Source organism: Bufo bufo, chromosome 2, assembly GCF_905171765.1.
Source record: "Bufo bufo chromosome 2, aBufBuf1.1, whole genome shotgun sequence".
Lineage (NCBI taxonomy): Eukaryota > Metazoa > Chordata > Amphibia > Anura > Bufonidae > Bufo > Bufo bufo.
The window spans coordinates 841,719,139-841,745,669 of record NC_053390.1 but is presented as its reverse complement, the minus strand read 5'-3'; the positions used below and the strand labels follow the sequence as shown (position 1 = coordinate 841,745,669).

At 52.3% G+C, this 26,531-nt stretch overlaps 1 protein-coding gene across 2 annotated transcripts in view; it reads right to left on the bottom strand.

Moving 5' to 3' along the window:
• Positions 1-4,842: 4,842 nt before the first annotated feature.
• Positions 4,843-26,531, bottom strand: part of LOC120990594 (zinc finger protein 420-like) — an 89,614-nt gene continuing 67,925 nt past the window's right edge. For both annotated transcript variants that reach the window (XM_040419513.1, XM_040419514.1), the window contains exon 10: positions 4,843-7,249. In XM_040419513.1, coding sequence (XP_040275447.1) covers positions 5,376-7,249 — 1,874 coding nt within the window. In that variant the 3' untranslated portion in view covers positions 4,843-5,375. The remainder of the gene's footprint in view (positions 7,250-26,531) is intronic.

The following is a 26,531-nucleotide window of genomic DNA, read 5'->3' as shown; positions in this document are numbered from 1 at the left end:
CAGTGACAGCTATCAGTACAGGGGGAGGAGTTATCAGTGACAGCTATCAGTACAGGAGGAGGAGTTATCAGTGACAGCTATCAGTACAGGAGGAGGAGTTATCAGTGACAGCTATCAGTACAGGAGGAGGAGTTATCAGTGACAGCTATCAGTACAGGAGGAGGTGTTATCAGTGACTGACAGCTATCAGTACAGGAGGAGGAGTTATCAGTGACAGCTATCAGTACAGGAGGGAGGAGTTATCAGTGACAGCTATCAGTACAGGAGGAGGAGTTATCAGTGACAGCTATCAGTACAGGAGGAGGTGTTATCAGTGACTGACAGCTATCAGTACAGGAGGAGGAGTTATCAGTGACAGCTATCAGTACAGGAGGAGGAGTTATCAGTGACAGCTATCAGTACAGGAGGAGGAGCTATCAGTGACAGCTATCAGTACAGGAGGGGGAGCTATCAGTGACAGCTATCAGTACAGGAGGAGGTGTTATCAGTGACAGCTATCAGTACAGGAGGAGGAGTTATCAGTGACAGCTATCAGTACAGGGGGAGGAGTTATCAGTGACAGCTATCAGTACAGGAGGAGGAGTTATCAGTGACAGCTATCAGTACAGGAGGAGGAGTTATCAGTGACAGCTATCAGTACAGGAGGAGGTGTTATCAGTGACTGACAGCTATCAGTACAGGAGGAGGAGTTATCAGTGACAGCTATCAGTACAGGAGGAGGAGTTATCAGTGACAGCTATCAGTACAGGAGGAGGAGTTATCAGTGACAGCTATCAGTACAGGAGGAGGTGTTATCAGTGACTGACAGCTATCAGTACAGGAGGAGGAGTTATCAGTGACAGCTATCAGTACAGGAGGAGGGGTTATCAGTGAGTGACAGGTATCAGTACAGGAGGAGGAGTTATCAGTGACAGCTATCAGTACAGGAGGAGGAGTTATCAGTGACTGACAGCTATCAGTACAGGAGGAGGAGTTATCAGTGACAGCTATCAGTACAGGAGGAGGAGTTATCAGTGACAGCTATCAGTACAGGAGGAGGAGTTATCAGTGACAGCTATCAGTACAGGAGGGAGGGGTTATCAGTGACAGCTATCAGTACAGGAGGAGGAGTTATCAGTGACAGCTATCAGTACAGGGGGAGGTGTTATCAGTGACAGCTATCAGTACAGGAGGAGGTGTTATCAGTGACAGCTATCAGTACAGGAGGAGGAGTTATCAGTGACAGCTATCAGTACAGGAGGAGGAGTTATCAGTGACAGCTATCAGTACAGGAGGAGGAGTTATCAGTGACAGCTATCAGTACAGGAGGAGGAGTTATCAGTGACAGCTATCAGTACAGGAGGAGGAGTTATCAGTGACAGCTATCAGTACAGGAGGAGGTGTTATCAGTGACTGACAGCTATCAGTACAGGAGGAGGAGTTATCAGTGACAGCTATCAGTACAGGAGGAGGAGTTATCAGTGACAGCTATCAGTACAGGAGGAGGAGTTATCAGTGACAGCTATCAGTACAGGAGGAGGGGTTATCAGTGACAGCTATCAGTACAGGGGGAGGAGTTATCAGTGACTGACAGCTATCAGTACAGGAGGAGGTGTTATCAGTGACAGCTATCAGTACAGGAGGAGGAGTTATCAGTGACAGCTATCAGTACAGGAGGAGGAGTTATCAGTGACTGACAGCTATCAGTACAGGAGGAGGGGTTTTCAGTGACAGCTATCAGTACAGGAGGAGGAGTTATCAGTGACTGACAGCTATCAGTACAGGGGGAGGAGTTATCAGTGACAGCTATCAGTACAGGAGGAGGTGTTATCAGTGACAGCTATCAGTACAGGAGGAGGTGTTATCAGTGACAGCTATCAGTAGATGAGGAGGAGATATCAGTGACAGCTATCAGTACAGGGGGAGGAGTTATCAGTGACAGCTATCAGTACAGGAGGAGGAGTTATCAGTGACAGCTATCAGTACAGGAGGAGGAGTTATCAGTGACAGCTATCAGTACAGGAGGAGGAGTTATCAGTGACAGCTATCAGTACAGGAGGAGGTGTTATCAGTGACTGACAGCTATCAGTACAGGAGGAGGAGTTATCAGTGACAGCTATCAGTACAGGAGGGAGGAGTTATCAGTGACAGCTATCAGTACAGGAGGAGGAGTTATCAGTGACAGCTATCAGTACAGGAGGAGGTGTTATCAGTGACTGACAGCTATCAGTACAGGAGGAGGAGTTATCAGTGACAGCTATCAGTACAGGAGGAGGAGTTATCAGTGACAGCTATCAGTACAGGAGGAGGAGCTATCAGTGACAGCTATCAGTACAGGAGGGGGAGCTATCAGTGACAGCTATCAGTACAGGAGGAGGAGTTATCAGTGACAGCTATCAGTACAGGAGGAGGAGTTATCAGTACAGGAGGAGGAGTTATCAGTGACAGCTATCAGTACAGGAGGAGGAGTTATCAGTGACAGCTATCAGTACAGGAGGAGGAGTTATCAGTGACAGCTATCAGTACAGGAGGAGGAGCTATCAGTGACTGACAGTTATTAGTACAGGAGGAGGAGTTATCAGTGACAGCTATCAGTACAGGAGGAGGTGTTATCAGTGACAGCTATCAGTACAGGAGGAGGAGTTATCAGTGACAGCTATCAGTACAGGAGGAGGAGTTATCAGTGACAGCTATCAGTACAGGAGGAGGAGCTATCAGTGACAGCTATCAGTACAGGAGGGGGAGTTATCAGTGACAGCTATCAGTACAGGAGGAGGTGTTATCAGTGACAGCTATCAGTACAGGAGGAGGTGTTATCAGTGACTGACAGCTATCAGTACAGGAGGAGGAGTTATCAGTGACAGCTATCAGTACAGGAGGAGGAGTTATCAGTGACAGCCATCAGTACAGGAGGGAGGAGTTATCAGTGACAGCTATCAGTACAGGAGGAGGAGTTATCAGTGACAGCTATCAGTACAGGAGGGAGGAGTTATCAGTGACAGCTATCAGTACAGGAGGAGGTGTTATCAGTGACAGCTATCAGTACAGGAGGGAGGAGTTATCAGTGACAGCTATCAGTACAGGAGGAGGAGTTATCAGTGACAGCCATCAGTACAGGAGGGAGGAGTTATCAGTGACAGCTATCAGTACAGGAGGAGGAGTTATCAGTGACAGCTATCAGTACAGGAGGGAGGAGTTATCAGTGACAGCTATCAGTACAGGAGGAGGTGTTATCAGTGACAGCTATCAGTACAGGAGGAGGAGTTATCAGTGACAGCTATCAGTACAGGAGGAGGAGTTATCAGTGAGTGACAGCTATCAGTACAGGAGGAGGAGGTGTTATCAGTGACTGACAGCTATCAGTACAGGAGGAGGAGTTATCAGTGACTGACAGCTATCAGTACAGGAGGAGGGGTTATCAGTGACTGACAGCTATCAGTACAGGGGGAGGAGTTATCAGTGACAGCTATCAGTACAGGAGGAGGAGTTATCAGTGAGTGACAGCTATCAGTACAGGAGGAGGAGTTATCAGTGAGTGACAGCTATCAGTACAGGAGGAGGTGTTATCAGTGACAGCTATCAGTACAGGAGGAGGTGTTATCAGTGACAGCTATCAGTACAGGAGGAGGGGTTATCAGGGACAGCTATCAGTACAGGAGGGAGGAGTTATCAGTGACAGCTATCAGTACAGGAGGAGGAGTTATCAGTGACAGCCATCAGTACAGGAGGGAGGAGTTATCAGTGACAGCTATCAGTACAGGAGGAGGAGTTATCAGTGACAGCTATCAGTACAGGAGGGAGGAGTTATCAGTGACAGCTATCAGTACAGGAGGAGGTGTTATCAGTGACAGCTATCAGTACAGGAGGAGGAGTTATCAGTGACAGCTATCAGTACAGGAGGAGGAGGTGTTATCAGTGACAGCTATCAGTACAGGAGGAGGAGTTATCAGTGACAGCTATCAGTACAGGAGGAGGTGTTATCAGTGACAGCTATCAGTACAGGAGGAGGAGTTATCAGTGACAGCTATCAGTACAGGAGGAGGAGGTGTTATCAGTGACAGCTATCAGTACAGGAGGAGGAGTTATCAGTGACAGCTATCAGTACAGGAGGAGGAGTTATCAGTGACAGCTATCAGTACAGGAGGAGGAGTTATCAGTGACAGCTATCAGTACAGGAGGAGGAGTTATCAGGGACTGACAGCTATCAGTACAGGAGGAGGAGTTATCAGTGACAGCTATCAGTACAGGAGGAGGAGTTATCAGTGACAGCTATCAGTACAGGAGGAGGTGTTATCAGTGACAGCTATCAGTACAGGAGGAGGAGTTATCAGTGACAGCTATTAGTACAGGAGGAGGAGTTATCAGTGACAGCTATCAGTACAGGAGGAGGAGTTATCAGTGACAGCTATCAGTACAGGAGGAGGGGTTATCAGTGACAGCTATCAGTACAGGAGGAGGGGTTATCAGTGACAGCTATCAGTACAGGAGGAGGGGTTATCAGGGACTGACAGCTATCAGTACAGGAGGGGGTATTATCAGTAAACGCTATTGGTACAGGAGGATATTAAACAGACTGTGGGGGGTGCGACGAATCCCCAATAATGCTTCTCGCTCAGCCACATTCTCAACGCTAGGGAAAGAAGCCCCAGTAATCTTCTCAGGGAGATCTCTTATGAACACTTACACACTATGCTATCAAATCAGCTTTTCCCACAAAACTATATATCAAGCTGCTTAGCTCCTCCTGCTCAGATTGCATTTCCTCTTTAAAGGGATTATCCAAGAAAAGATATTTATGCGTTATCCTCAGGATAGGTCATCAGTATCAGATCTTCGGGAGTGCAACACCTGGGACCCCGCCAATGGGCTGTTAGAGGCCTTGAGAACTGTAGCCTCTTCCTAGGCCTGTGACATTACTGTACATGGGTCACATGGCTTATTTACAGCCCAGCCCTACTGAAGAGAACAGGGCTGAGCTGCAATACCAAGCACGGCCACTATACTATGTACAGAGCTGTGCTTGGAAGCTCCTGGGAGCCTGCGTCGCTTACCAGAGCTCTGGTGAGCGCAGCGGCTCCCTGAAACAGCTGATTGGTAGGAGTGTCGGGACTTGGACCCCTGCCCCATGTGATAATGATGACCTATCCTGAGGATGGGTCATCCTCATCTTTTTCAGGATAACCCCTTTAAGTCATACACCACAAGATATCATCTCAATATTAAAGTGGCTTCTCTTTTGTGCAAGATCTTTGATGTTTAACATGATCCAACTTCTGGGTAAAATATTTTCCACTTTCAGGATATGACACTGGCTTCTCCTCTGTGTAACTTCTCTTATGCTCCACAAGGCCTAATTTTTTTGGTAAAATATGTCCCACCTTCAGTCCATGAAACCGCTATTCCCATGTGTGAATTCTCTGATGTTCAACAAGAGTTGTTTTATGGGCAAAGCACTGTCCACATTCCGTGCATGAAAATAGTTTTTCCCCTGTGTGAATTCTCTGATGTCTCTCAAGATGACCTTTAAGCATAAAGCATTTCCCACATTCCGAACATGAAAATGGTTTATCTTCTGTGTGAGTTCTTAGATGTTCCACAAGGGAATCTTTAAGCATAAAGCACTTTCCACAATCCAGACATGAGAATGGCTTCTCTCCTGTGTGACTTCTCTCACGTATAATAAGACCAGATTGCTGGCTAAAACATTTCCCACAATCGGAAGATAAAAACAGCTTCTCCCCTGTGTGAATTCTTAGATGTTTCATAAGACCCAATTTCCGCCTATAACATTTCCCACACTCTGAACATGAAAATGGCTTCTCCCCTGTGTGAGTTTTCAGATGTTCAGTGAGACTTGATTTCTGGCTAAAACATCTTCCACATTCTGAACATGAATATGGCTTCTCTCCCGAGTGGATTCTCTGATGTGCAATAAAACGTGATTTCCTGTTAAAACATCTCCCACATTCTGAGCATGAAAATAGCTTCTTCCTGGTGTCAATTCCAAAATGTCTCTCAAGATAATGTTTATGCTTACACCACTTTCCACATTTTAGGTGTGAACATGGTTTATTTCCTGTGTGAATTCTCCCATGTTCAACAAGATGTGATTTTCTAGTAAAACATTTCCCACACTGTGAACATGAAAATGGCTTCTCCCCTGTGTGACTTCTTAGATGTTGCATAAGACCTGATTTCTGACTAAAACATTTCCCACAGTCCGGACATGAAAATGGTTTATCTACTGTTCGATTATCTCCTGTGTGAATTCTCTGATGTTTTCCCAGATCTGATTTCTGTGTAAAACATTTCCCACATTCTGAACATGAATATGGCTTCTCCCCTGTGTGAGTTCCTTGATGTCTCTCAAGATGATGTTTAAGCTTAAACCACTTCCCACATTCCAGGCATGAAAATGTCTTCTCTTCTGTGTGAGTTATTTGATGTCCATGGAGATGTGATTTCCTAGTAAAAGACTTCCCACATTCTGAACATGAAAATGGTCTCTTATTAATGTGAATTCTCTCATGCATGGAAAGATTATACTTCTTTTTAAAGCATTTCCCACAGTCTGAACATGAAAAGGGCTTCTCTAAGCACTCAAGACCTGAATTCTGACTAAAACAGCTCCCTGGTTCAGGATGTGAATGTGGATGAGGCCCTGTGTGAATTCTAAGATGTTCCACAAGAGAATCTTTACGCATAAAGCATTTTCCACATTCTGAACATGAAAATGGCTTTTCTCCTGTGTGAATTCTCAGATGTTCAGTAAGATTTGATTTATTGGTAAAACACTTTACACATTCTGGGCATGGAAATGGCTTCTCTCCTGTGTGGATTCTTTGATGTCTTTCAAGAGAATCTTTACGAATAAAACCTTTTCTACACTCTGAGCATGAATATGGCTTCTCTCCTGTGTGGATTCTCTGATGTACGACGAGATGAGATTTCCTTACAAAAGATTTCCCACATTCTGAACATGAAAATGGTTTCTCCCCTGTATGAAGTGCCTGGTGTTCAGCAAGAACTGCCTTCCTAGTAAAAGATTTTCCACATTCCGAGCACGAAAATGGCCTTTCACCTATGTGAATTCTCTCATGTAGGGTAAGATTTGATTTCTTTCTAAATTGTTTGCCACAGTCAGAACATGTAAAATTTTTCCCCAGTTTATGTCTAGGTCTTTTTTTGCCAATTTGGAATTGATTATCTTCAACTTCACAATAGGGAGATGAAAGGAAATGTCCATGGGAGCCTCTTCTGCAGTCTTCACCTGGAGAAAGAACATTTTTTAAATAATTTTATAATTTAACATAAAGCAGTGTGTCATTAACAAGCAGTCAACTATATGGACAAGACGACACATCTTTTAGCAAGAAAATCTTATAGTCCAAAGACAGAGGGAACAGCAGCTACTAAGGGCTCTCTCAAGCTGTATAGCAGCTAGAAATGTGAGCCAGGTCTTCTTTTAAAAAGGTTCTCCAGCTTTTAAACAAATTAAGCCCCACTGGGACCTGAGGAGGGAAGCATACTTACCTGGTCAAGGATGCTTTCTTGGGCCCGCCACTTAGGGGAAACGTCACTGCTGCAGCCCATCCTTCTTAGCAGCGGCACACGTGACCCCCATCAATATCAAAAGTTTAGAAGGGGAGGAATACAAATTTGCTAAAAAGCCAAAGAACCCATTTAAAGCTAAGACTCTTAGCTTTAAAACAAGACCAGAAGGGGTACCTGGAGAAAGTGCCTTTAAAAAATGAGGTCAGTAGTGCCTGCTTTCTAAAGGCTCTGTCTTGGGCCATATCATAGCTATGATGAGATGCGAGCCAGGTCTTGTTTGGTAAGAATCTAAAGTTTTAAACAAGACCTGGAGCAAGATGTTAGACGCAACACAACCCATGATAGAACTTTCAGCTTTCATCTTTCATGCCAGCCAGCATGAAGGAGAAGAGAGGAGCCAGTGTCGGAGATGTTTACAGGCGACAGGGAGAGGAAGAGAGGTAGAGATCCCCTTCTCCTTGTATAACTGTAAATGATCCCCAGCGAGGAGTAAGACTTCAGTGCATGTTTGAAATCCACTTAGAAATAATAAAGGGATACCGTGCACTTAAATGCCTCGCAAGAATGTGTGGTCCTGCCTGTGAAGTCCTTCTTTTCCCGCATGTATCTCCCTCTGCAGCTGGTTCGGGACCCACACTATCGCAGATCAGATGCTGGAATTGACATCTCCCGCTGTACAAGCAAAGGAGTTAGCGGCTTGCGCTCTCACGTTCCGAACCAGCTACAGAGGGAGATACACGTGGGAAGAAAAGGACTTCAATCATAAGGTAAATAGAAGTTACAACAACACCGCAGGTATTCTCCTGACAGGCAGGACCACACGTTCTTGCGAGGCATTTAAGTTTGCTGTATCCCTTTATTATTTCAAAGTGTATCTGTTCAGTGCAGCAGTTGTGTGCGGTTCTGCTGCGATACCGCAGCCTCACCTCTTAATGTTTTAAATCCACCCAATAAGACAGCATACTTGCTCTCTGATTGTAACATAGGGTGGTCTTTCTTTTTTTTGTAGAAAAAGAGTGCACCTAATGAGAATGTTTACGCCATGACACGGACATTTACCCGTGTCCAGGTGATGGCATCAGATTAGTGGCACTAAACACACAGACATCAGTAAACTCTCCATGTTACACTGTCCTCCTGTCCATACTGGATCTTTACCATAAGACCTGAAGACCGCTTCTCTAGTGATATCCATTACACTCTTCAGTAATGGCGACAATCACTACAAGAGAAAGATCTCATCGATTTCTGACAGATGGAAAAGGTTAACCCATCACGCAGAACAGTTTCTCTTTCACCATAAACTATCGTTTTCTATTTGTTTTTTTCCTTTTATAAAAAGATCAAAATGTTGAATGTACAAACAAAAATATGGGAAAGATATACACACATATATACACAGACATGTACACACACTCAAGTCCCATTATTATGAAAACCAACTAATATCCAGAGTAATCTCCATGTGCATTTGGACAGTAGCTTGATGGGCTGGGAGACAGTGGGAGTGACCTAATAAGGTCCTAGTAGGTTGTGACAGGTATCTGAAGCCATGCATCGCACAGCTGCGATCCATAAAGCAAACACAACCGTCGAGATGGTCCCACAACTGCTGGAGGGGATGTGGGGAGGATCCATATAGGGAACACGACCATCGAGATGGTCCCACAGCTGCTGGAGCGGTCATGGGGGAGGATCCATAGAGAGAACACAACTATCAAGATGGTCCCACAACTGCTGGAAGGAGGTGTGGGAAGAATCTATAGAGGCAACACGACCATCGAGATGGTTCCACAGCTGCTGGAGGGGTCATGGGGGAGGATCCATAGAGCGAACATCACCATTGAGGTGGTCCCACAGCAACTGTAGGGAGTGTAGAGGGGATCCATAGAGTGAACACAGCCACCGAGGTGGTCCCACAGCTGCTGGAAGGGGTGTAGGGGGAATCCAAAGCACAAACATGACCATTGAGGTGGTCCCACAGCAACTGTAGGGAGTGTAGAGGGGATCCATAGAGTGAACACAGCCACCGAGGTGGTCCCACAGCTGCTGGAAGGGGTGTAGGGGGAATCCAAAACACAAACATGACCATTGAGGTGGCCCCACAGCTGCTGGAGGGGGTGTGGGGGAGGATCCATAGAGAGAACCATTGAGGTGGTCCTACAGATGCTCAATTGGGTTCAAGTCTTGGGAATTAGGGGGAAGTGTTGTATTAGAAGTCTTAGTGTAACTAGCTGTGTGATCCCATTCATCACAGGGAAGGCAGCATTATACGCCCTCTGAACTATAAAAAGCAGGCTATATAACCACACATAGATTACAGCTACTGTAAAAGGGGCAATAAATGACAAAAAAAAAGGCCATTTAAAAAGTAAAAATCTGAGGAGGTCAGCGGTGGGCTTAATAAAATCCGTGAGGAAAGAGAAAAATGAACGACAGGAGGCGAACAATAACTCAACACACCGCCATTAATGTATAAACTGCTGGCAACAAAAGTGAGGACACCCCTAAGTGAAAATGGGAAAATTGTGCCCAATTAGCCATTTTCCCTCCCTGGTGTCATGTGACTCGTTAGTGTTACAAGGTCTCAGGTGTGAATAGGGGAACAAGTGAGCTAAATTTGGTGTTATGGCTCTCACACTCTCTCATACTGGTCTCCGGTCAGCTCCTTATGGCAAAGAACTTTCTGAGGATCTGAAGAAAATAATTTTTGCTTTAAGTGTGTGGCTATAATATGTGGCCAAACTGAGCTGCAGCGCGGTGTCCAAGACCATCCAGTGCTTTACCAAGACTGGTTCCATCAGAACAGGCCACACCGTGGCCAACCACAGAAGTTGAGTGAACGTGCTCAGCGTCATAGCCAGAGGTTGTATGAGTGCTGCCAGCATTGCTGCAGAGATTACAGGGGTGGGGGGTCAGCCTGTCAGTGCTCAGCGTCATATCCAGAGGTTGTATGAGTGCTGCCAGCATTGCTGTAGAGGTTACAGGGGTGGGGGGTCAGCCTGTCAGTGCTCAGCGTCATAGCCAGAGGTTGTATGAGTGCTGCCAGCATTGCTGCAGAGGTTACAGGGGTGGGGGGTCAGCCTGTCAGTGCTCAGTGTCATATCCAGAGGTTGTATGAGTGCTGCCAGCATTGCTGCAGAGGTTACAGGGGTGGGGGGTCAGCCTGTCAGTGCTCAGCGTCATATCCAGAGGTTGTATGAGTGCTGCCAGCATTGCTGCAGAGGTTACAGGGGTGGGGGGTCAGCCTGTCAGTGCTCAGCGTCATATCCAGAGGTTGTATGAGTGCTGCCAGCATTGCTGCAGAGGTTACAGGGGTGGGGGGTCAGCCTGTCAGTGCTCAGTGTCATATCCAGAGGTTGTATGAGTGCTGCCAGCATTGCTGCAGAGGTTACAGGGGTGGGGGTCAGTCTGTCAGTGCTCAGCGTCACATCCAGAGGTTGTATGAGTGCTGCCAGCATTGCTGCAGAGGTTACAGGGGTGGGGGGTCAGCCTGTCAGTGCTCAGCGTCATATCCAGAGGTTGTATGAGTGCTGCCAGCATTGCTGCAGAGGTTACAGGGGTGGGGGGTCAGCCTGTCAGTGCTCAGTGTCATATCCAGAGGTTGTATGAGTGCTGCCAGCATTGCTGCAGAGGTTACAGGGGTGGGGGGTCAGCCTGTCAGTGCTCAGCGTCATATCCAGAGGTTGTATGAGTGCTGCCAGCATTGCTGCAGAGGTTACAGGAGTGGGGGGTCAGCCTGTCAGTGCTCAGCGTCATATCCAGAGGTTGTATGAGTGCTGCCAGCATTGCTGCAGAGGTTACAGGGGTGGGGAGTCAGCCTGTCAGTGCTCAGCGTCATATCCAGAGGTTGTATGAGTGCTGCCAGCATTGCTGCAGAGGTTACAGGGGTGGGGGGTCAGCCTGTCAGTGCTCAGCGTCATATCCAGAGGTTGTATGAGTGCTGCCAGCATTGCTGCAGAGGTTACAGGAGTGGGGGGTCAGCCTGTCAGTGCTCAGCGTCATATCCAGAGGTTGTATGAGTGCTGCCAGCATTGCTGCAGAGGTTACAGGGGTGGGGGTCAGCCTGTCAGTGCTCAGCGTCATATCCAGAGGTTGTATGAGTGCTGCCAGCATTGCTGCAGAGGTTACTGGGGTATGGGGTCAGCCTCTCAGTGCTCAGCGTCATATCCAGAGGTTGTATGAGTGCTGCCAGCATTGCTGCAGAGGTTACAGGGGTGGGGGTCAGCCTGTCAGTGCTCAGCGTCATATCCAGAGGTTGTATGAGTGCTGTCAGCATTGCTGCAGAGGTTACAGCGGTGGGGGGTCAGCCTGTCAGTGCTCAGCATCATATCCAGAGGTTGTATGAGTGCTGCCAGCATTGCTGCAGAGGTTACAGGGGTGGGGGGGTCAGCCTGTCAGCGCTCAACGTCATATACAGAGGTTGAATGAGTGCTTCCAGCATTGCTGCAGAGGTTACAGGGGTGGGGGCAGCCTGTCAGTGCTCAGCGTCATATCCAGAGGTTGTATGAGTGCTGCCAGCATTGCTGCAGAGGTTACAGGGGTGGGGGGGGGGGGGGGGTCAGCCTGTCAGTGCTCAGCGTCATATCCAGAGGTTGTATGAGTGCTGCCAGCATTGCTGCGGAGGTTACAGTGGTGGGGGGTCAGCCTGTCAGTGATCAGTGTCATATCCAGAGGATGTATGAGTGCTGCCAGCATTGCTGCAGAGGTTACAGGGGAGGGGGGGCAGCCTGTCAGTGCTCAACGTCATATCCAGAGGTTGTATGAGTGCTGTCAGCATTGCTGCAGAGGTTACATTGGTGGGGGCAGCCTGTCAGTGCTCAGCGTCATATCCAGAGGTTGTATGAGTGCTGCCAGCATTGCTGCAGAGGTTACAGGGGTGGGGGGGTCAGCCTGTCAGTGCTCAGCGTCATATCCAGAGGTTGTATGAGAGCAGCCAGCATTGCTGCAGAGGTTACAGGGGTGGGGGGGGTCCGCCTGTCAGTGCTCAGCGTCATATCCAGAGGTTGTATGAGTGCTGCCAGCATTGCTGCAGAGGTTACAGGGGTGGGGGGGGTCCGCCTGTCAGTGCTCAGCGTCATATCCAGAGGTTGTATGAGTGCTGCCAGCATTGCTGCAGAGGTTACAGGGGTGGGGGGGGGGCCCGCCTGTCAGTGCTCAGCGTCATATCCAGAGGTTGTATGAGTGCTGCCAGCATTGCTGCAGAGGTTACAGGGGTGAGGGTCAGCCTGTCAGTACTCAGCGTCATATCCAGAGGCTGTATGAGTGCTGCCAGCATTGCTGCAGAGGTTACAGGGGTGGGGGTCAGCCTGTCAGTGCTTAGCGTCATAACCACAGGTTGTATGAGTGCTGCCAGCATTGCTGCAGAGGTTACAGGGGTGGGGGTCAGCCTGTCAGTGCTCAGCGTCATATCCAGAGGCTGTATGAGTGCTGCCAGCATTGCTGCAGAGGTTACAGTGGTGGGGGGTCAGCCTGTCAGTGCTCAGCGTCATAACCAGAGGTTGTATGAGTGCTGCCAGCATTACTGCAGAGGTTACAGGGGTGGGGGTCAGCCTGTCAGTGCTCAGCGTCATATCCAGAGGCTGTATGAGTGCTGCCAGCATTGCTGCAGAGGTTACAGGGGTGGGGGGTCAGCCTGTCACTGCTCAGCGTCATATCCAGAGGCTGTATGAGTGCTGCCAGCATTGCTGCAGAGGTTACAGGGGTGGGGGTCAGCCTGTCAGTGCTCAGTGTCATATCCAGAGGTTGTATGAGTGCTGCCAGCATTGCTGCAGAGGTTACAGGAGTGGGGGGTCAGCCTGTCAGTGCTCAGCGTCATATCCAGAGGTTGTATGAGTGCTGCCAGCATTGCTGCAGAGGTTACAGTGGTGGGGGGTCAGCCTATCAGTGCTCAGCGTCATATCCAGAGGCTGTATGAGTGCTGCCAGCATTGCTGCAGAGGTTACAGGGGTGGGGGGTCAGCCTGTCAGTGCTCAGCGTCATATCCAGAGGTTGTATGAGTGCTGCCAGCATTGCTGCAGAGGTTACAGGGGTGGGGGTCAGCCTGTCAGTGCTCAGCGTCATATCCAGAGGTTGTATGAGTGCTGCCAGCATTGCTACAGAGGTTACAGGGGTGGGGGGTCAGCCTGTCAGTGCTCAGCATCATATCCAGAGGTTGTATGAGTGCTGCCAGCATTGCTGCAGAGGTTACAGGGGTGGGGGGGTCAGCCTGTCAGCGCTCAACGTCATATACAGAGGTTGAATGAGTGCTTCCAGCATTGCTGCAGAGGTTACAGGGGTGGGGGCAGCCTGTCAGTGCTCAGCGTCATATCCAGAGGTTGTATGAGTGCTGCCAGCATTGCTGCAGAGGTTACAGGGGTGGGGGGGGGGGGGGGGTCAGCCTGTCAGTGCTCAGCGTCATATCCAGAGGTTGTATGAGTGCTGCCAGCATTGCTGCGGAGGTTACAGTGGTGGGGGGTCAGCCTGTCAGTGATCAGTGTCATATCCAGAGGATGTATGAGTGCTGCCAGCATTGCTGCAGAGGTTACAGGGGAGGGGGGGCAGCCTGTCAGTGCTCAACGTCATATCCAGAGGTTGTATGAGTGCTGTCAGCATTGCTGCAGAGGTTACATTGGTGGGGGCAGCCTGTCAGTGCTCAGCGTCATATCCAGAGGTTGTATGAGTGCTGCCAGCATTGCTGCAGAGGTTACAGGGGTGGGGGGGTCAGCCTGTCAGTGCTCAGCGTCATATCCAGAGGTTGTATGAGAGCAGCCAGCATTGCTGCAGAGGTTACAGGGGTGGGGGGGGGCCGCCTGTCAGTGCTCAGCGTCATATCCAGAGGTTGTATGAGTGCTGCCAGCATTGCTGCAGAGGTTACAGGGGTGGGGGGGGTCCGCCTGTCAGTGCTCAGCGTCATATCCAGAGGTTGTATGAGTGCTGCCAGCATTGCTGCAGAGGTTACAGGGGTGGGGGGGGGGTCCGCCTGTCAGTGCTCAGCGTCATATCCAGAGGTTGTATGAGTGCTGCCAGCATTGCTGCAGAGGTTACAGGGGTGAGGGTCAGCCTGTCAGTACTCAGCGTCATATCCAGAGGCTGTATGAGTGCTGCCAGCATTGCTGCAGAGGTTACAGGGGTGGGGGTCAGCCTGTCAGTGCTTAGCGTCATAACCACAGGTTGTATGAGTGCTGCCAGCATTGCTGCAGAGGTTACAGGGGTGGGGGTCAGCCTGTCAGTGCTCAGCGTCATATCCAGAGGCTGTATGAGTGCTGCCAGCATTGCTGCAGAGGTTACAGTGGTGGGGGGTCAGCCTGTCAGTGCTCAGCGTCATAACCAGAGGTTGTATGAGTGCTGCCAGCATTACTGCAGAGGTTACAGGGGTGGGGGTCAGCCTGTCAGTGCTCAGCGTCATATCCAGAGGCTGTATGAGTGCTGCCAGCATTGCTGCAGAGGTTACAGGGGTGGGGGGTCAGCCTGTCACTGCTCAGCGTCATATCCAGAGGCTGTATGAGTGCTGCCAGCATTGCTGCAGAGGTTACAGGGGTGGGGGTCAGCCTGTCAGTGCTCAGTGTCATATCCAGAGGTTGTATGAGTGCTGCCAGCATTGCTGCAGAGGTTACAGGAGTGGGGGGTCAGCCTGTCAGTGCTCAGCGTCATATCCAGAGGTTGTATGAGTGCTGCCAGCATTGCTGCAGAGGTTACAGTGGTGGGGGGTCAGCCTATCAGTGCTCAGCGTCATATCCAGAGGCTGTATGAGTGCTGCCAGCATTGCTACAGAGGTTACAGGGGTGGGGGGTCAGCCTGTCAGTGCTCAGCGTCATATCCAGAGGTTGTACGAGTGCTGCCAGCATTGCTGCAGAGGTTACAGTGGTGGGGGGTCAGCCTGTCAGTGCTCAACGTCATATCCAGAGGTTGTATGAGTGCTGCCAGCATTGCTGCAGAGATTACAGTGGTGGGGGGTCAGCCTGTCAGTGCTCAGTGTCATATCCAGAGGTTGTATGAGTGCTGCCAGCATTGCTGCAGAGGTTACAGGGGTGGGGGGTCAGCCTGTCACTGCTCAGCGTCATATCCAGAGGCTGTATGAGTGCTGCCAGCATTGCTGCAGAGGTTACAGGGGGGGGGGGGGGGGGGGGGTCAGCCTGTCAGTGCTCAACGTCATATCCAGAGGTTGTATGAGTGCTGCCAGCATTGCTGCAGAGGTTACAGGGGTGGGGGGGTCAGCCTATCAGTGCTCAGCGTCATATCCAGAGGCTGTATGAGTGCTGCCAGCATTGCTGCAGAGGTTACAGGGGTGGGGGGTCAGCCTGTCAGTGCTCAGCGTCATATCCAGAGGTTGTATGAGTGCTGCCAGCATTGCTGCAGAGGTTACAGGGGTGGGGGTCAGCCTGTCAGTGCTCAACGTCATATCCAGAGGTTGTATGAGTGCTGCCAGCATTGCTGCAGAGGTTACAGGGGTGGGGAGGGTCAGCCTGTCAGTGCTCAGCGTCATATCCAGAGGTTGTATGAGTGCTGCCAGCATTGCTGCAGAGGTTACAGGGGTGGGGGGTCAGCCTGTCAGTGCTCAGCGTCATATCCAGAGGTTGTATGAGTGCTGCCAGCATTGCTGCAGAGGTTACAGGGGTGGGGGTCAGCCTGTCAGTGCTCAACGTCATATCCAGAGGTTGTATGAGTGCTGCCAGCATTGCTGCAGAGGTTACAGGGGTGGGGGGTCAGCCTGTTAGTGCTCAACGTCATATCCAGAGGTTGTATGAGTGCTGCCAGCATTGCTGCAGAGGTTATAGGGGTGGGGGTCAGCCTGTCAGTGCTCAGCGTCATATCCAGAGGTTGTATGAGTGCTGCCAGCATTGCTGCAGAGGTTACAGGGGTGGGGGGTCAGCCTGTCAGTGCTCAGTGTCATATCCAGAGGTTGTATGAGTGCTGCCAGCATTGCTGCAGAGGTTACAGGGGTGGGGGTCAGCCTGTCAGTGCTCAGCGTCATATCCAGAGGTTGTATGAGTGCTGCCAGCATTGCTGCAGAGGTAACAGGGGTGGGGGGGGGTCAGCCTGTCAGTGCTCAGTGTCATATTCAGAGGTTGTATGAGTGCTTCCAGCATTGCTGCAGAGGTTACAGTGGTGGGGGGTCAGCCTGTCAGTGCTCAGCGTCATATCCAGAGGTTGTATGAGTGCTGCCAGCATTGCTGCAGAGGTTACAGGGGTGGGGGGTCAGCCTGTCAGTGCTCAGCGTCATATCCAGAGGTTGTATGAGTGCTGCCAGCATTGCTGCGGAGGTTACAGGGGTGGGGGTCAGCCTGTCGGTGCTCAGCGTCATATCCAGAGGTTGTATGAGTGCTGCCAGCATTGCTGCAGAGGTTACAGGGGTGGGGGGGGTCAGTCTGTCAGTGCTCAGCGTCATATCCAGAGGTTGTATGAGTGCTGCCAGCATTGCTGCAGAGGTTACAGGGGTGGGGGGTCAGCCTGTCAGTGCTCAGCGTCATATCCAGAGGTTGTATGAGTGCTGCCAGCATTGCTGCAGAGGTTACAGGGGGGGGGGGGGGCAGCCTGTCAGTGCCCAGCGTCATATCCAGAGGTTGTATGAGTGCTGCCAGCATTGCTGCAGAGGTTACAGGGGTGGGGGGTCAGCCTGTCAGTGCTCAGCGTCATATCCAGAGGTTGTATGAGTGCTGCCAGCATTGCTGCAGAGGTTACAGGGGTGGGGGTGTGGGGGGGGGGGGGGTCAGCTTGTCAGTGCTCAGCGTCATATCCAGAGGTTGTATGAGTGTTGCCAGCATTGCTGCAGAGGTTACAGGGGTGGAGGTCAGCCTGTCAGTGCTCAGCGTCATATCCAGAGGTTCTATGAGTGCTGCCAGCATTGCTGCAGAGGTTACAGTGGTGGGGGGTCAGCCTGTCAGTGCTCAGCGTCATATCCAGAGGTTGTATGAGTGCTGCCAGCATTGCTGCAGAGGTTACAGTGGTGGGGGGTCAGCCTGTCAGTGATCAGTGTCATATCCAGAGGATGTATGAGTGCTGCCAGCATTGCTGCAGAGGTTACAGGGGTGGGGGGTCAGCCTGTCAGTGCTCAGCGTCATATCCAGAGGTTGTATGAGTGCTGCCAGCATTGCTGCAGAGGTTACAGGGGTGGGGGGTCAGCCTGTCAGTGCTCAGCGTCATATCCAGAGGTTGTATGAGTGCTGCCAGCATTGCTGCAGAGGTTACAGGGGTGGGGGGTCAGCCTGTCAGTGCTCAGCGTCATATCCAGAGGTTGTATGAGTGCTGCCAGCATTGCTGCAGAGGTTACAGGGGTGGAGGGTCAGCCTGTCAGTGCTCAGCGTCATATCCAGAGGTTGTATGAGTGCTGCCAGCATTGCTGCAGAGGTTACAGGGGTGGGGGGTCAGTCTATCACTGCTCAGCGTCATATCCAGAGGTTGTATGAGTGCTGCCAGCATTGCTGCAGAGATTACAGCAGTGGGGGTCAGCCTATCAGTGCTCAGCGTCATATCCAGAGGTTGTATGAGTGCTGCCAGCATTGCTGCAGAGGTTACAGGGGTGGGGGGGTCAGCCTGTCAGTGCTCAGCGTCATATCCAGAGGCTGTATGAGTGCTGCCAGCATTGCTGCAGAGGTTACAGCGGTGGGGGGTCAGCCTGTCAGTGCTCAGCGTCATATCCAGAGGTTGTATGAGTGCTGCCAGCATTGCTGCAGAGGTTACAGGGGGGGGGGGGGGGGGTCAGCCTGTGAGCGCTCAGCGTCATATCAAGAGGTTGTATGAGTGCTGCCAGCATTGCTGCAGAGGTTACAGGGGTGGGGGGGTCAGCCTGTCAGTGCTCAGTGTCATATCCAGAGGCTGTATGAGTGCTGCCAGCATTGCTGCAGAGGTTACAGTGGTGGGGGGTCAGCCTGTCAGTGCTCAGTGTCATATCCAGAGGTTGTATGAGTGCTGCCAGCATTGCTGCAGAGGTTACAGGGGTGGGGGGTCAGCCTGTCAGTGCTCAGTGTCATATCCAGAGGGTGTATGAGTGCTGCCAGCATTGCTGCAGAGGTTACAGGGGTGGGGGTCAGCCTGTCAGTGCTCAGCGTCATATCCAGAGGTTGTATGAGTGCTGCCAGCATTGCTGCAGAGGTTACAGGGGTGGGGGGTCAGCCTGTCAGTGCTCAGCGTCATATCCAGAGGCTGTATGAGTGCTGCCAGCATTGCTGCAGAGGTTACAGGGGTGGGGGTCAGCCTGTCAGTGCTCAGCGTCATATCCAGAGGTTGTATGAGTGCTGCCAGCATTGCTGCAGAGGTTACAGGGGTGGGGGGTCAGCCTGTCAGTGCTCATCGTCATATCCAGAGGTTGTATGAGTGCTGCCAGCATTGCTGCAGAGGTTACAGGGGTGGGAGGGTCAGCCTCTCAGTGCTCAGCGTCATATCCAGAGGTTGTATGAGTGCTGCCAGCATTGCTGCAGAGGTTACAGGGGTGGGGGTCAGCCTGTCACTGCTCAGCGTCATAAGCAGAGGTTGTATGAGTGCTGCCAGCATTGCTGCAGAGGTCACAGGGGTGGGGGGTCAGCCTGTCAGTGCTCAGCGTCATATCCAGAGGTTGTATGAGTGCTGCCAGCATTGCTGCAGAGGTTACAGGGGTGGAGGGTCAGCCTGTCAGTGCTCAGCGTCATATCCAGAGGCTGTATGAGTGCTGCCAGCATTGCTGCAGAGGTTACAGGGGTGGGGGTCAGCCTGTCAGTGCTCAGCGTCATATCCAGAGGTTGTATGAGTGCTGCCAGCATTGCTGCAGAGGTTACAGGGGTGGGGGGTCAGCCTGTCAGTGCTCATCGTCATATCCAGAGGTTGTATGAGTGCTGCCAGCATTGCTGCAGAGGTTACAGGGGTGGGAGGGTCAGCCTCTCAGTGCTCAGCGTCATATCCAGAGGTTGTATGAGTGCTGCCAGCATTGCTGCAGAGGTTACAGGGGTGGGGGTCAGCCTGTCACTGCTCAGCGTCATAAGCAGAGGTTGTATGAGTGCTGCCAGCATTGCTGCAGAGGTCACAGGGGTGGGGGGTCAGCCTGTCAGTGCTCAGCGTCATATCCAGAGGTTGTATGAGTGCTGCCAGCATTGCTGCAGAGGTTACAGGGGTGGGGGGTCAGCCTGTCAGTGCTCAGCATCATATCCAGAGGTTGTATGAGTGCTGCCAGCATTGCTGCGGAGGTTACAGGGGTGGGGGGTCAGCCTGTCAGTGCTCAGCGTCATATCCAGAGGTTGTATGAGTGCTGCCAGCATTGCTGCGGAGGTTACAGGGGTGGGGGGTCAGCCTGTCAGTGCTCAGCGTCACATCCAGAGGTTGTATGAGTGCTGCCAGCATTGCTGCAGAGGTTACAGGGGTGGGGGTCAGCCTGTCAGTGCTTAGCGTCATAACCAGAGGTTGTATGAGTGCTGCCAGCATTGCTGCAGAGGTTACAGGGGTGGGGGTCAGCCTGTCAGTGCTCAGCGTCATATCCAGAGGCTGTATGAGTGCTGCCAGCATTGCTGCAGAGGTTACAGTGGTGGGGGGTCAGCCTGTCAGTGCTCAGCGTCATAACCAGAGGTTGTATGAGTGCTGCCAGCATTGCTGCAGAGGTTACAGGGGTGGGGGGTCAGCCTGTCACTGCTCAGCGTCATATCCAGAGGCTGTATGAGTGCTGCCAGCATTGCTGCAGAGGTTACGGGGGGGGGGGGGGGGGGGGGGTCAGCCTGTCAGTGCTCAACGTCATATCCAGAGGTTGTATGAGTGCTGCCAGCATTGCTGCAGAGGTTACAGGAGTGGGGGGTCAGCCTGTCAGTGCTCAGCGTCATATCCAGAGGTTGTATGAGTGCTGCCAGCATTGCTGCAGAGGTTACAGGGGTGGGGGGTCAGCCTGTCAGTGCTCAGTGTCATATCCAGAGGCTGTATGAGTGCTGCCAGCATTGCTGCAGAGGTTACAGTGGTGGGGGGTCAGCCTGTCAGTGCTCAGCGTCATATCCAGAGGTTGTATGAGTGCTGCCAGCATTGCTGCAGAGGTTACAGGGGTGGGGGTCAGCCTGTCAGTGCTCAGCGTCATATCCAGAGGTTGTATGAGTGCTGCCAGCATTGCTGCAGAGGTTACAGGGGTGGGGGGTCAGCCTGTCAGTGCTCAGCGTCATATCCAGAGGTTGTACGAGTGCTGCCAGCATTGCTGCAGAGGTTACAGTGGTGGGGGGTCAGCCTGTCAGTGCTCAACGTCATATCCAGAGGTTGTATGAGTGCTGCCAGCATTGCTGCAGAGATTACAGTGGTGGGGGGTCAGCCTGTCAGTGCTCAGTGTCATATCCAGAGGTTGTATGAGTGCTGCCAGCATTGCTGCAGAGGTTACAGTGGTGGGGGGTCAGCCTGTCAGTGCTCAGCGTCATAACCAGAGGTTGTATGAGTGCTGCCAGCATTGCTGCAGAGGTTACAGGGGTGGGGGGTCAGCCTGTCACTGCTCAGCGTCATATCCAGAGGTTGTATGAGTGCTGCCAGCATTGCTGCGGAGGTTACAGGGGTGGGGGTCAGCCTGTCGGTGCTCAGCGTCATATCCAGAGGTTGTATGAGTGCTGCCAGCATTGCTGCAGAGGTTACAGGGGTGGGGGGGGTCAGTCTGTCAGTGCTCAGCGTCATATCCAGAGGTTGTATGAGTGCTGCCAGCATTGCTGCAGAGGTTACAGGGGTGGGGGGTCAGCCTGTCAGTGCTCAGCGTCATATCCAGAGGTTGTATGAGTGCTGCCAGCATTGCTGCAGAGGTTACAGGGGTGGGGGGGGTCAGCCTGTCAGTGCCCAGCGTCATATCCAGAGGTTGTATGAGTGCTGCCAGCATTGCTGCAGAGGTTACAGGGGTGGGGGTCAGCCTGTCAGTGCTCAGCGTCATATCCAGAGGTTGTATGAGTGCTGCCAGCATTGCTGCAGAGGTTACAGGGGTGGGGGTGTGGGGGGGGGGGGGGGGTCAGCTTGTCAGTGCTCAGCGTCATATCCAGAGGTTGTATGAGTGCTGCCAGCATTGCTGCAGAGGTTACAGGGGTGGGGGTCAGCCTGTCAGTGCTCAGCGTCATATCCAGAGGTTGTATGAGTGCTGCCAGCATTGCTGTAGAGGTCACAGGGGTGGGGGGGTCAGCCTGTCAGTGCTCAGCGTCATATCCAGAGGTTGTATGAGTGCTGCCAGCATTGCTGCAGAGGTTACAGTGGTGGGGGGTCAGCCTGTCAGTGATCAGTGTCATATCCAGAGGATGTATGAGTGCTGCCAGCATTGCTGCAGAGGTTACAGGGGTGGGGGGTCAGCCTGTCAGTGCTCAGCGTCATATCCAGAGGTTGTATGAGTGCTGCCAGCATTGCTGCAGAGGTTACAGGGGTGGGGGGTCAGCCTGTCAGTGCTCAGCATCATATCCAGAGGATGTATGAGTGCTGCCAGCATTGCTGCAGAGGTTACAGGGGTGGGGGGTCAGCCTGTCAGTGCTCAGCGTCATATCCAGAGGTTGTATGAGTGCTGCCAGCATTGCTGCAGAGGTTACAGGGGTGGGGGGTCAGTCTGTCACTGCTCAGCGTCATATCCAGAGGTTGTATGAGTGCAGCCAGCATTGCTGCAGAGGTTAAGGGGTGGGAGGTCAGCCTGTCAGTGCTCAGTGTCATATTCAGAGGTTGTATGAGTGCTGCCAGCATTGCTGCAGAGGTTACAGGGGTGGGGGGTCAGCCTGTCACTGCTCAGCGTCATATCCAGAGGTTGTATGAGTGCTGCCAGCATTGCTGCAGAGGTTACAGGGGTGGGGGGTCAGCCTGTCAGTGATCAGCGTCATATCCAGAGGTTGTATGAGTGCTGCCAGCATTGCTGCAGAGGTTACAGTGGTGGGGGGTCAGCCTGTCAGTGCTCAGCGTCATATCCAGAGGTTGTATGAGTGCTGCCAGCATTGCTGTAGAGGTTACAGGGGTGGGGGGTCAGCCTGTCAGTGCTCAGCGTCATATCCAGAGGTTGTATGAGTGCTGCCAGCATTGCTGCAGAGGTTACAGGGGTGTGGGTCAGCCTGTCAGTGCTCAGCGTCATATCCAGAGGTTGTATGAGTGCTGCCAGCATTGCTGCAGAGGTTACAGGGGTGGGGGGTCAGCCTGTCAGTGCTCAGCGTCATATCCAGAGGTTGTATGAGTGCTGCCAGCATTGCTGCAGAGGTTACAGGGGGGGGGGGGGGGGGGGGTCAGCCTGTCAGCGCTCAGCGTCATATCAAGAGGTTGTATGAGTGCTGCCAGCATTGCTGCAGAGGTTACAGGGGTGGGAGGTCAGCCTGTCAGTGCTCAGTGTCATATCCAGAGGTTGTATGAGTGCTGCCAGCATTGCTGCAGAGGTTACAGGGGTGGGGGGTCAGCCTGTCAGTGCTCAGTGTCATATCCAGAGGCTGTATGAGTGCTGCCAGCATTGCTGCAGAGGTTACAGTGGTGGGGGGTCAGCCTGTCAGTGCTCAGTGTCATATCCAGAGGGTGTATGAGTGCTGCCAGCATTGCTGCAGAGGTTACAGGGGTGGGGGTCAGCCTGTCAGTGCTCAGCGTCATATCCAGAGGTTGTATGAGTGCTGCCAGCATTGCTGCAGAGGTTACAGGGGTGGGGGGTCAGCCTGTCAGTGCTCAGCGTCATATCCAGAGGCTGTATGAGTGCTGCCAGCATTGCTGCAGAGGTTACAGGGGTGGGGGTCAGCCTGTCAGTGCTCAGCGTCATATCCAGAGGTTGTATGAGTGCTGCCAGCATTGCTGCAGAGGTTACAGGGGTGGGGGGTCAGCCTGTCAGTGCTCATCGTCATATCCAGAGGTTGTATGAGTGCTGCCAGCATTGCTGCAGAGGTTACAGGGGTGGGAGGGTCAGCCTCTCAGTGCTCAGCGTCATATCCAGAGGTTGTATGAGTGCTGCCAGCATTGCTGCAGAGGTTACAGGGGTGGGGGGTCAGCCTGTCAGTGCTCAGCGTCATATCCAGAGGTTGTATGAGTGCTGCCAGCATTGCTGCAGAGGTTACAGGGGTGGGGGGTCAGCCTGTCACTGCTCAGCGTCATAAGCAGAGGTTGTATGAGTGCTGCCAGCATTGCTGCAGAGGTCACAGGGGTGGGGGGTCAGCCTGTCAGTGCTCAGCGTCATATCCAGAGGTTGTATGAGTGCTGCCAGCATTGCTGCAGAGGTTACAGGGGTGGGGGGTCAGCCTGTCAGTGCTCAGCGTCATATCCAGAGGATATATGAGTGCTGCCAGCATTGCTGCAGAGGTTACAGGGGTGGGGGTCAGCCTGTCAGTGCTCAGCGTCATATCCAGAGGCTGTATGAGTGCTGCCAGCATTGCTGCAGAGGTTACAGGGGTGGGGGTCAGCCTGTCAGTGCTCAGCGTCATATCCAGAGGTTGTATGAGTGCTGCCAGCATTGCTGCAGAGGTTACAGGGGTGGGGGGGGGGGTCAGCCTGTCAGTGCTCAGCGTCATATCCAGAGGTTGTATGAGTGCTGCCAGCATTGCTGCAGAGGTTACAGGGGTGGGGGGGGGGGTCAGCCTGTCAGTGCTCAGAGTCATATCCAGAGGTTGTATGAGTGCTGCCAGCATTGCTGCAGAGGTTACAGGGGTGGGGGGTCAGCCTGTCAGTGCTCAGTGTCATATCCAGAGGTTGTATGAGTGCTGCCAGCATTGCTGCAGAGGTTACAGGGGTGGGGGGTCAGCCTGTCAGTGCTCAGCGTCATATCCAGAGGTTGTATGAGTGCTGCCAGCATTGCTGCAGAGGTTACAGGGGTGGGGGGTCAGCCTGTCAGTGCTCAGCGTCATATCCAGAGGTTGTATGAGTGCTGCCAGCATTGCTGCAGAGGTTACAGGGGTGGGGGGTCAGCCTGTCAGTGCTCAGCGTCATATCCAGAGGTTGTATGAGTGCTGCCAGCATTGCTGCAGAGGTTACAGGGGTGGGGAGTCAGCCTGTCAGTGCTCAGCGTCATATCCAGAGGTTGTATGAGTGCTGCCAGCATTGCTGCAGAGGTTACAGGGGCGGGGGGTCAGCCTGTCAGTGCTCAGCACCATATCCAGAGGTTGTATGAGTGCTGCCAGCATTGCTGCAGAGGTTACAGGGGTGGGGGGTCAGCCTGTCAGTGCTCAGCGTCATATCCAGAGGTTGTATGAGTGCTGCCAGCATTGCTGCAGAGGTTACAGGAGTGGGGGGTCAGCCTGTCAGTGCTCAGCGTCATATCCAGAGGTTGTATGAGTGCTGCCAGCATTGCTGCAGAGGTTACAGGAGTGGGGGGTCAGCCTGTCAGTGCTCAGTGTCATATCCAGAGGTTGTATGAGTGCTGCCAGCATTGCTGCAGAGGTTACAGGGGTGGGGGTCAGAAGACTCTTTTAAAGGGGGTTACAGTTCATTGAGGGAACCATGAATGGGAACATGTCCTGTGACATACTGAAGCAGAGCAGGATCCCTTCCCTTCTGGGCCGCAGGGCAGTATCCAACATGATAACGACCCCAAACACCTCCAAGACGACCACTGCCTTGGTAAAGAAACTGAGGGTAAAGGTGCTGGACTGGCAAAGCATGTCCCCCAACCTAAACCTTATGGAGCATCTGTGGGGCCTCCTCAAATAGAAGGTGGAGGAGCGCAAGGTCTCTAACATCCACCAGCAACGCAAAGTTGTCATGGAGGATAGAAGAGGATTCCAGTGGAACCTGTGAAGATCTAGTGACCTCCATGCCCAAGAGAGTTAAGGCAGTGCTGGAAAATAATGGTGGCCACACAAAATATGGAAACTTTGGGCACAATTTGGCCATTGTCACTAAGGGGTGTCCTCACTTTTGTTGCCAGCAGTTTAGACATTAATGGCGGTGTGTTGCGTTATTTTGAGGACACGCCCAATTTACGCTGTTATACAAGCCGTGCACTGACTACTGTACATTGTATCAAAGTGTCAAATCTTCAGTGTTGTCCCAGGAAAAGATAGAAGAAAATATTTACAAAAATGTGAGGGGTTCACTTACTTTTGTGAGATACTGTATAAACAAAAAAGGTCAGAGCAGGCAGACCCTCTAAATAATGGTAAAGGGGGATGGTCACTGAAGACTCAGTGGTTAGCACTGGAGCCTTGCAGTGCTGGGGTCCTGGGATCGAATCCGACCAAGGACAACATCTGCAAGTAGTTTCTATGTTCCCGCTGTGTCTGTGGGGGTTTCCTCTGGATTCTGCGGTTTCCTCCCACACTCCAAAGACATCCTGATAGGGACATTTAATTGTGAGCCCCACTGGCGACAGCTTGATGCGAATGACTGTAAAGGCAGAGTTACTAAATGGGTTTTTTAGTTCTGTATATACAAAAGAAGAGAAGAGAAAAGAGCTGATGGCTGTGGGGCCAGGGCCGACGAGCTCGTGGCTGGGGGGCCAGGGCCGACGAGCTCGTGGCTGGGGGGCCAGGGCCGACGAGCTCGTGGCTGGGGGGCCAGGGCCGACGAGCTCGTGGCTGGGGGGCCAGGGCCGACGAGCTCGTGGCTGGGGGGCCAGGGCCGACGAGCTCGTGGCTGGGGGGCCAGGGCCGACGAGCTCGTGGCTGGGGGGCCAGGGCCGACGAGCTCGTGGCTGGGGGGCCAGGGCCGACGAGCTCGTGGCTGGGGGGCCAGGGCCGAGGAGCTCGTGGCTGGGGGGCCAGGGCCGAGGAGCTCGTGGCTGGGGGGCCAGGGCCGAGGAGCTCGTGGCTGGGGGGCCAGGGCCGAGGAGCTCGTGGCTGGGGGGCCAGGGCCGAGGAGCTCGTGGCTGGGGGGCCAGGGCCGTTAGTACATCCAGTAATATACTCAATTAGCTAACTGTAGATATGGGCCAAGCTAAGTTAATAAGGTAAATGTGAACATGGCTCTGGGTCCAGATGGATTACACCCAAGAGTTCCTAAAGAACTCAGTTCAGTTATTGCTGTGCCCCTGTTTATAATCTTTTGGAGATTATATAGAGCCAAGTGACTAGCACAAAGCAATGGTGAGGCCCATATTCAAAAAGGCCTCTAGGTCTCCCACAGGTAATTGTAGACCAGCAAGCTTAATTTCTGATGTGGTAAAAATGTTTGAAGAACTT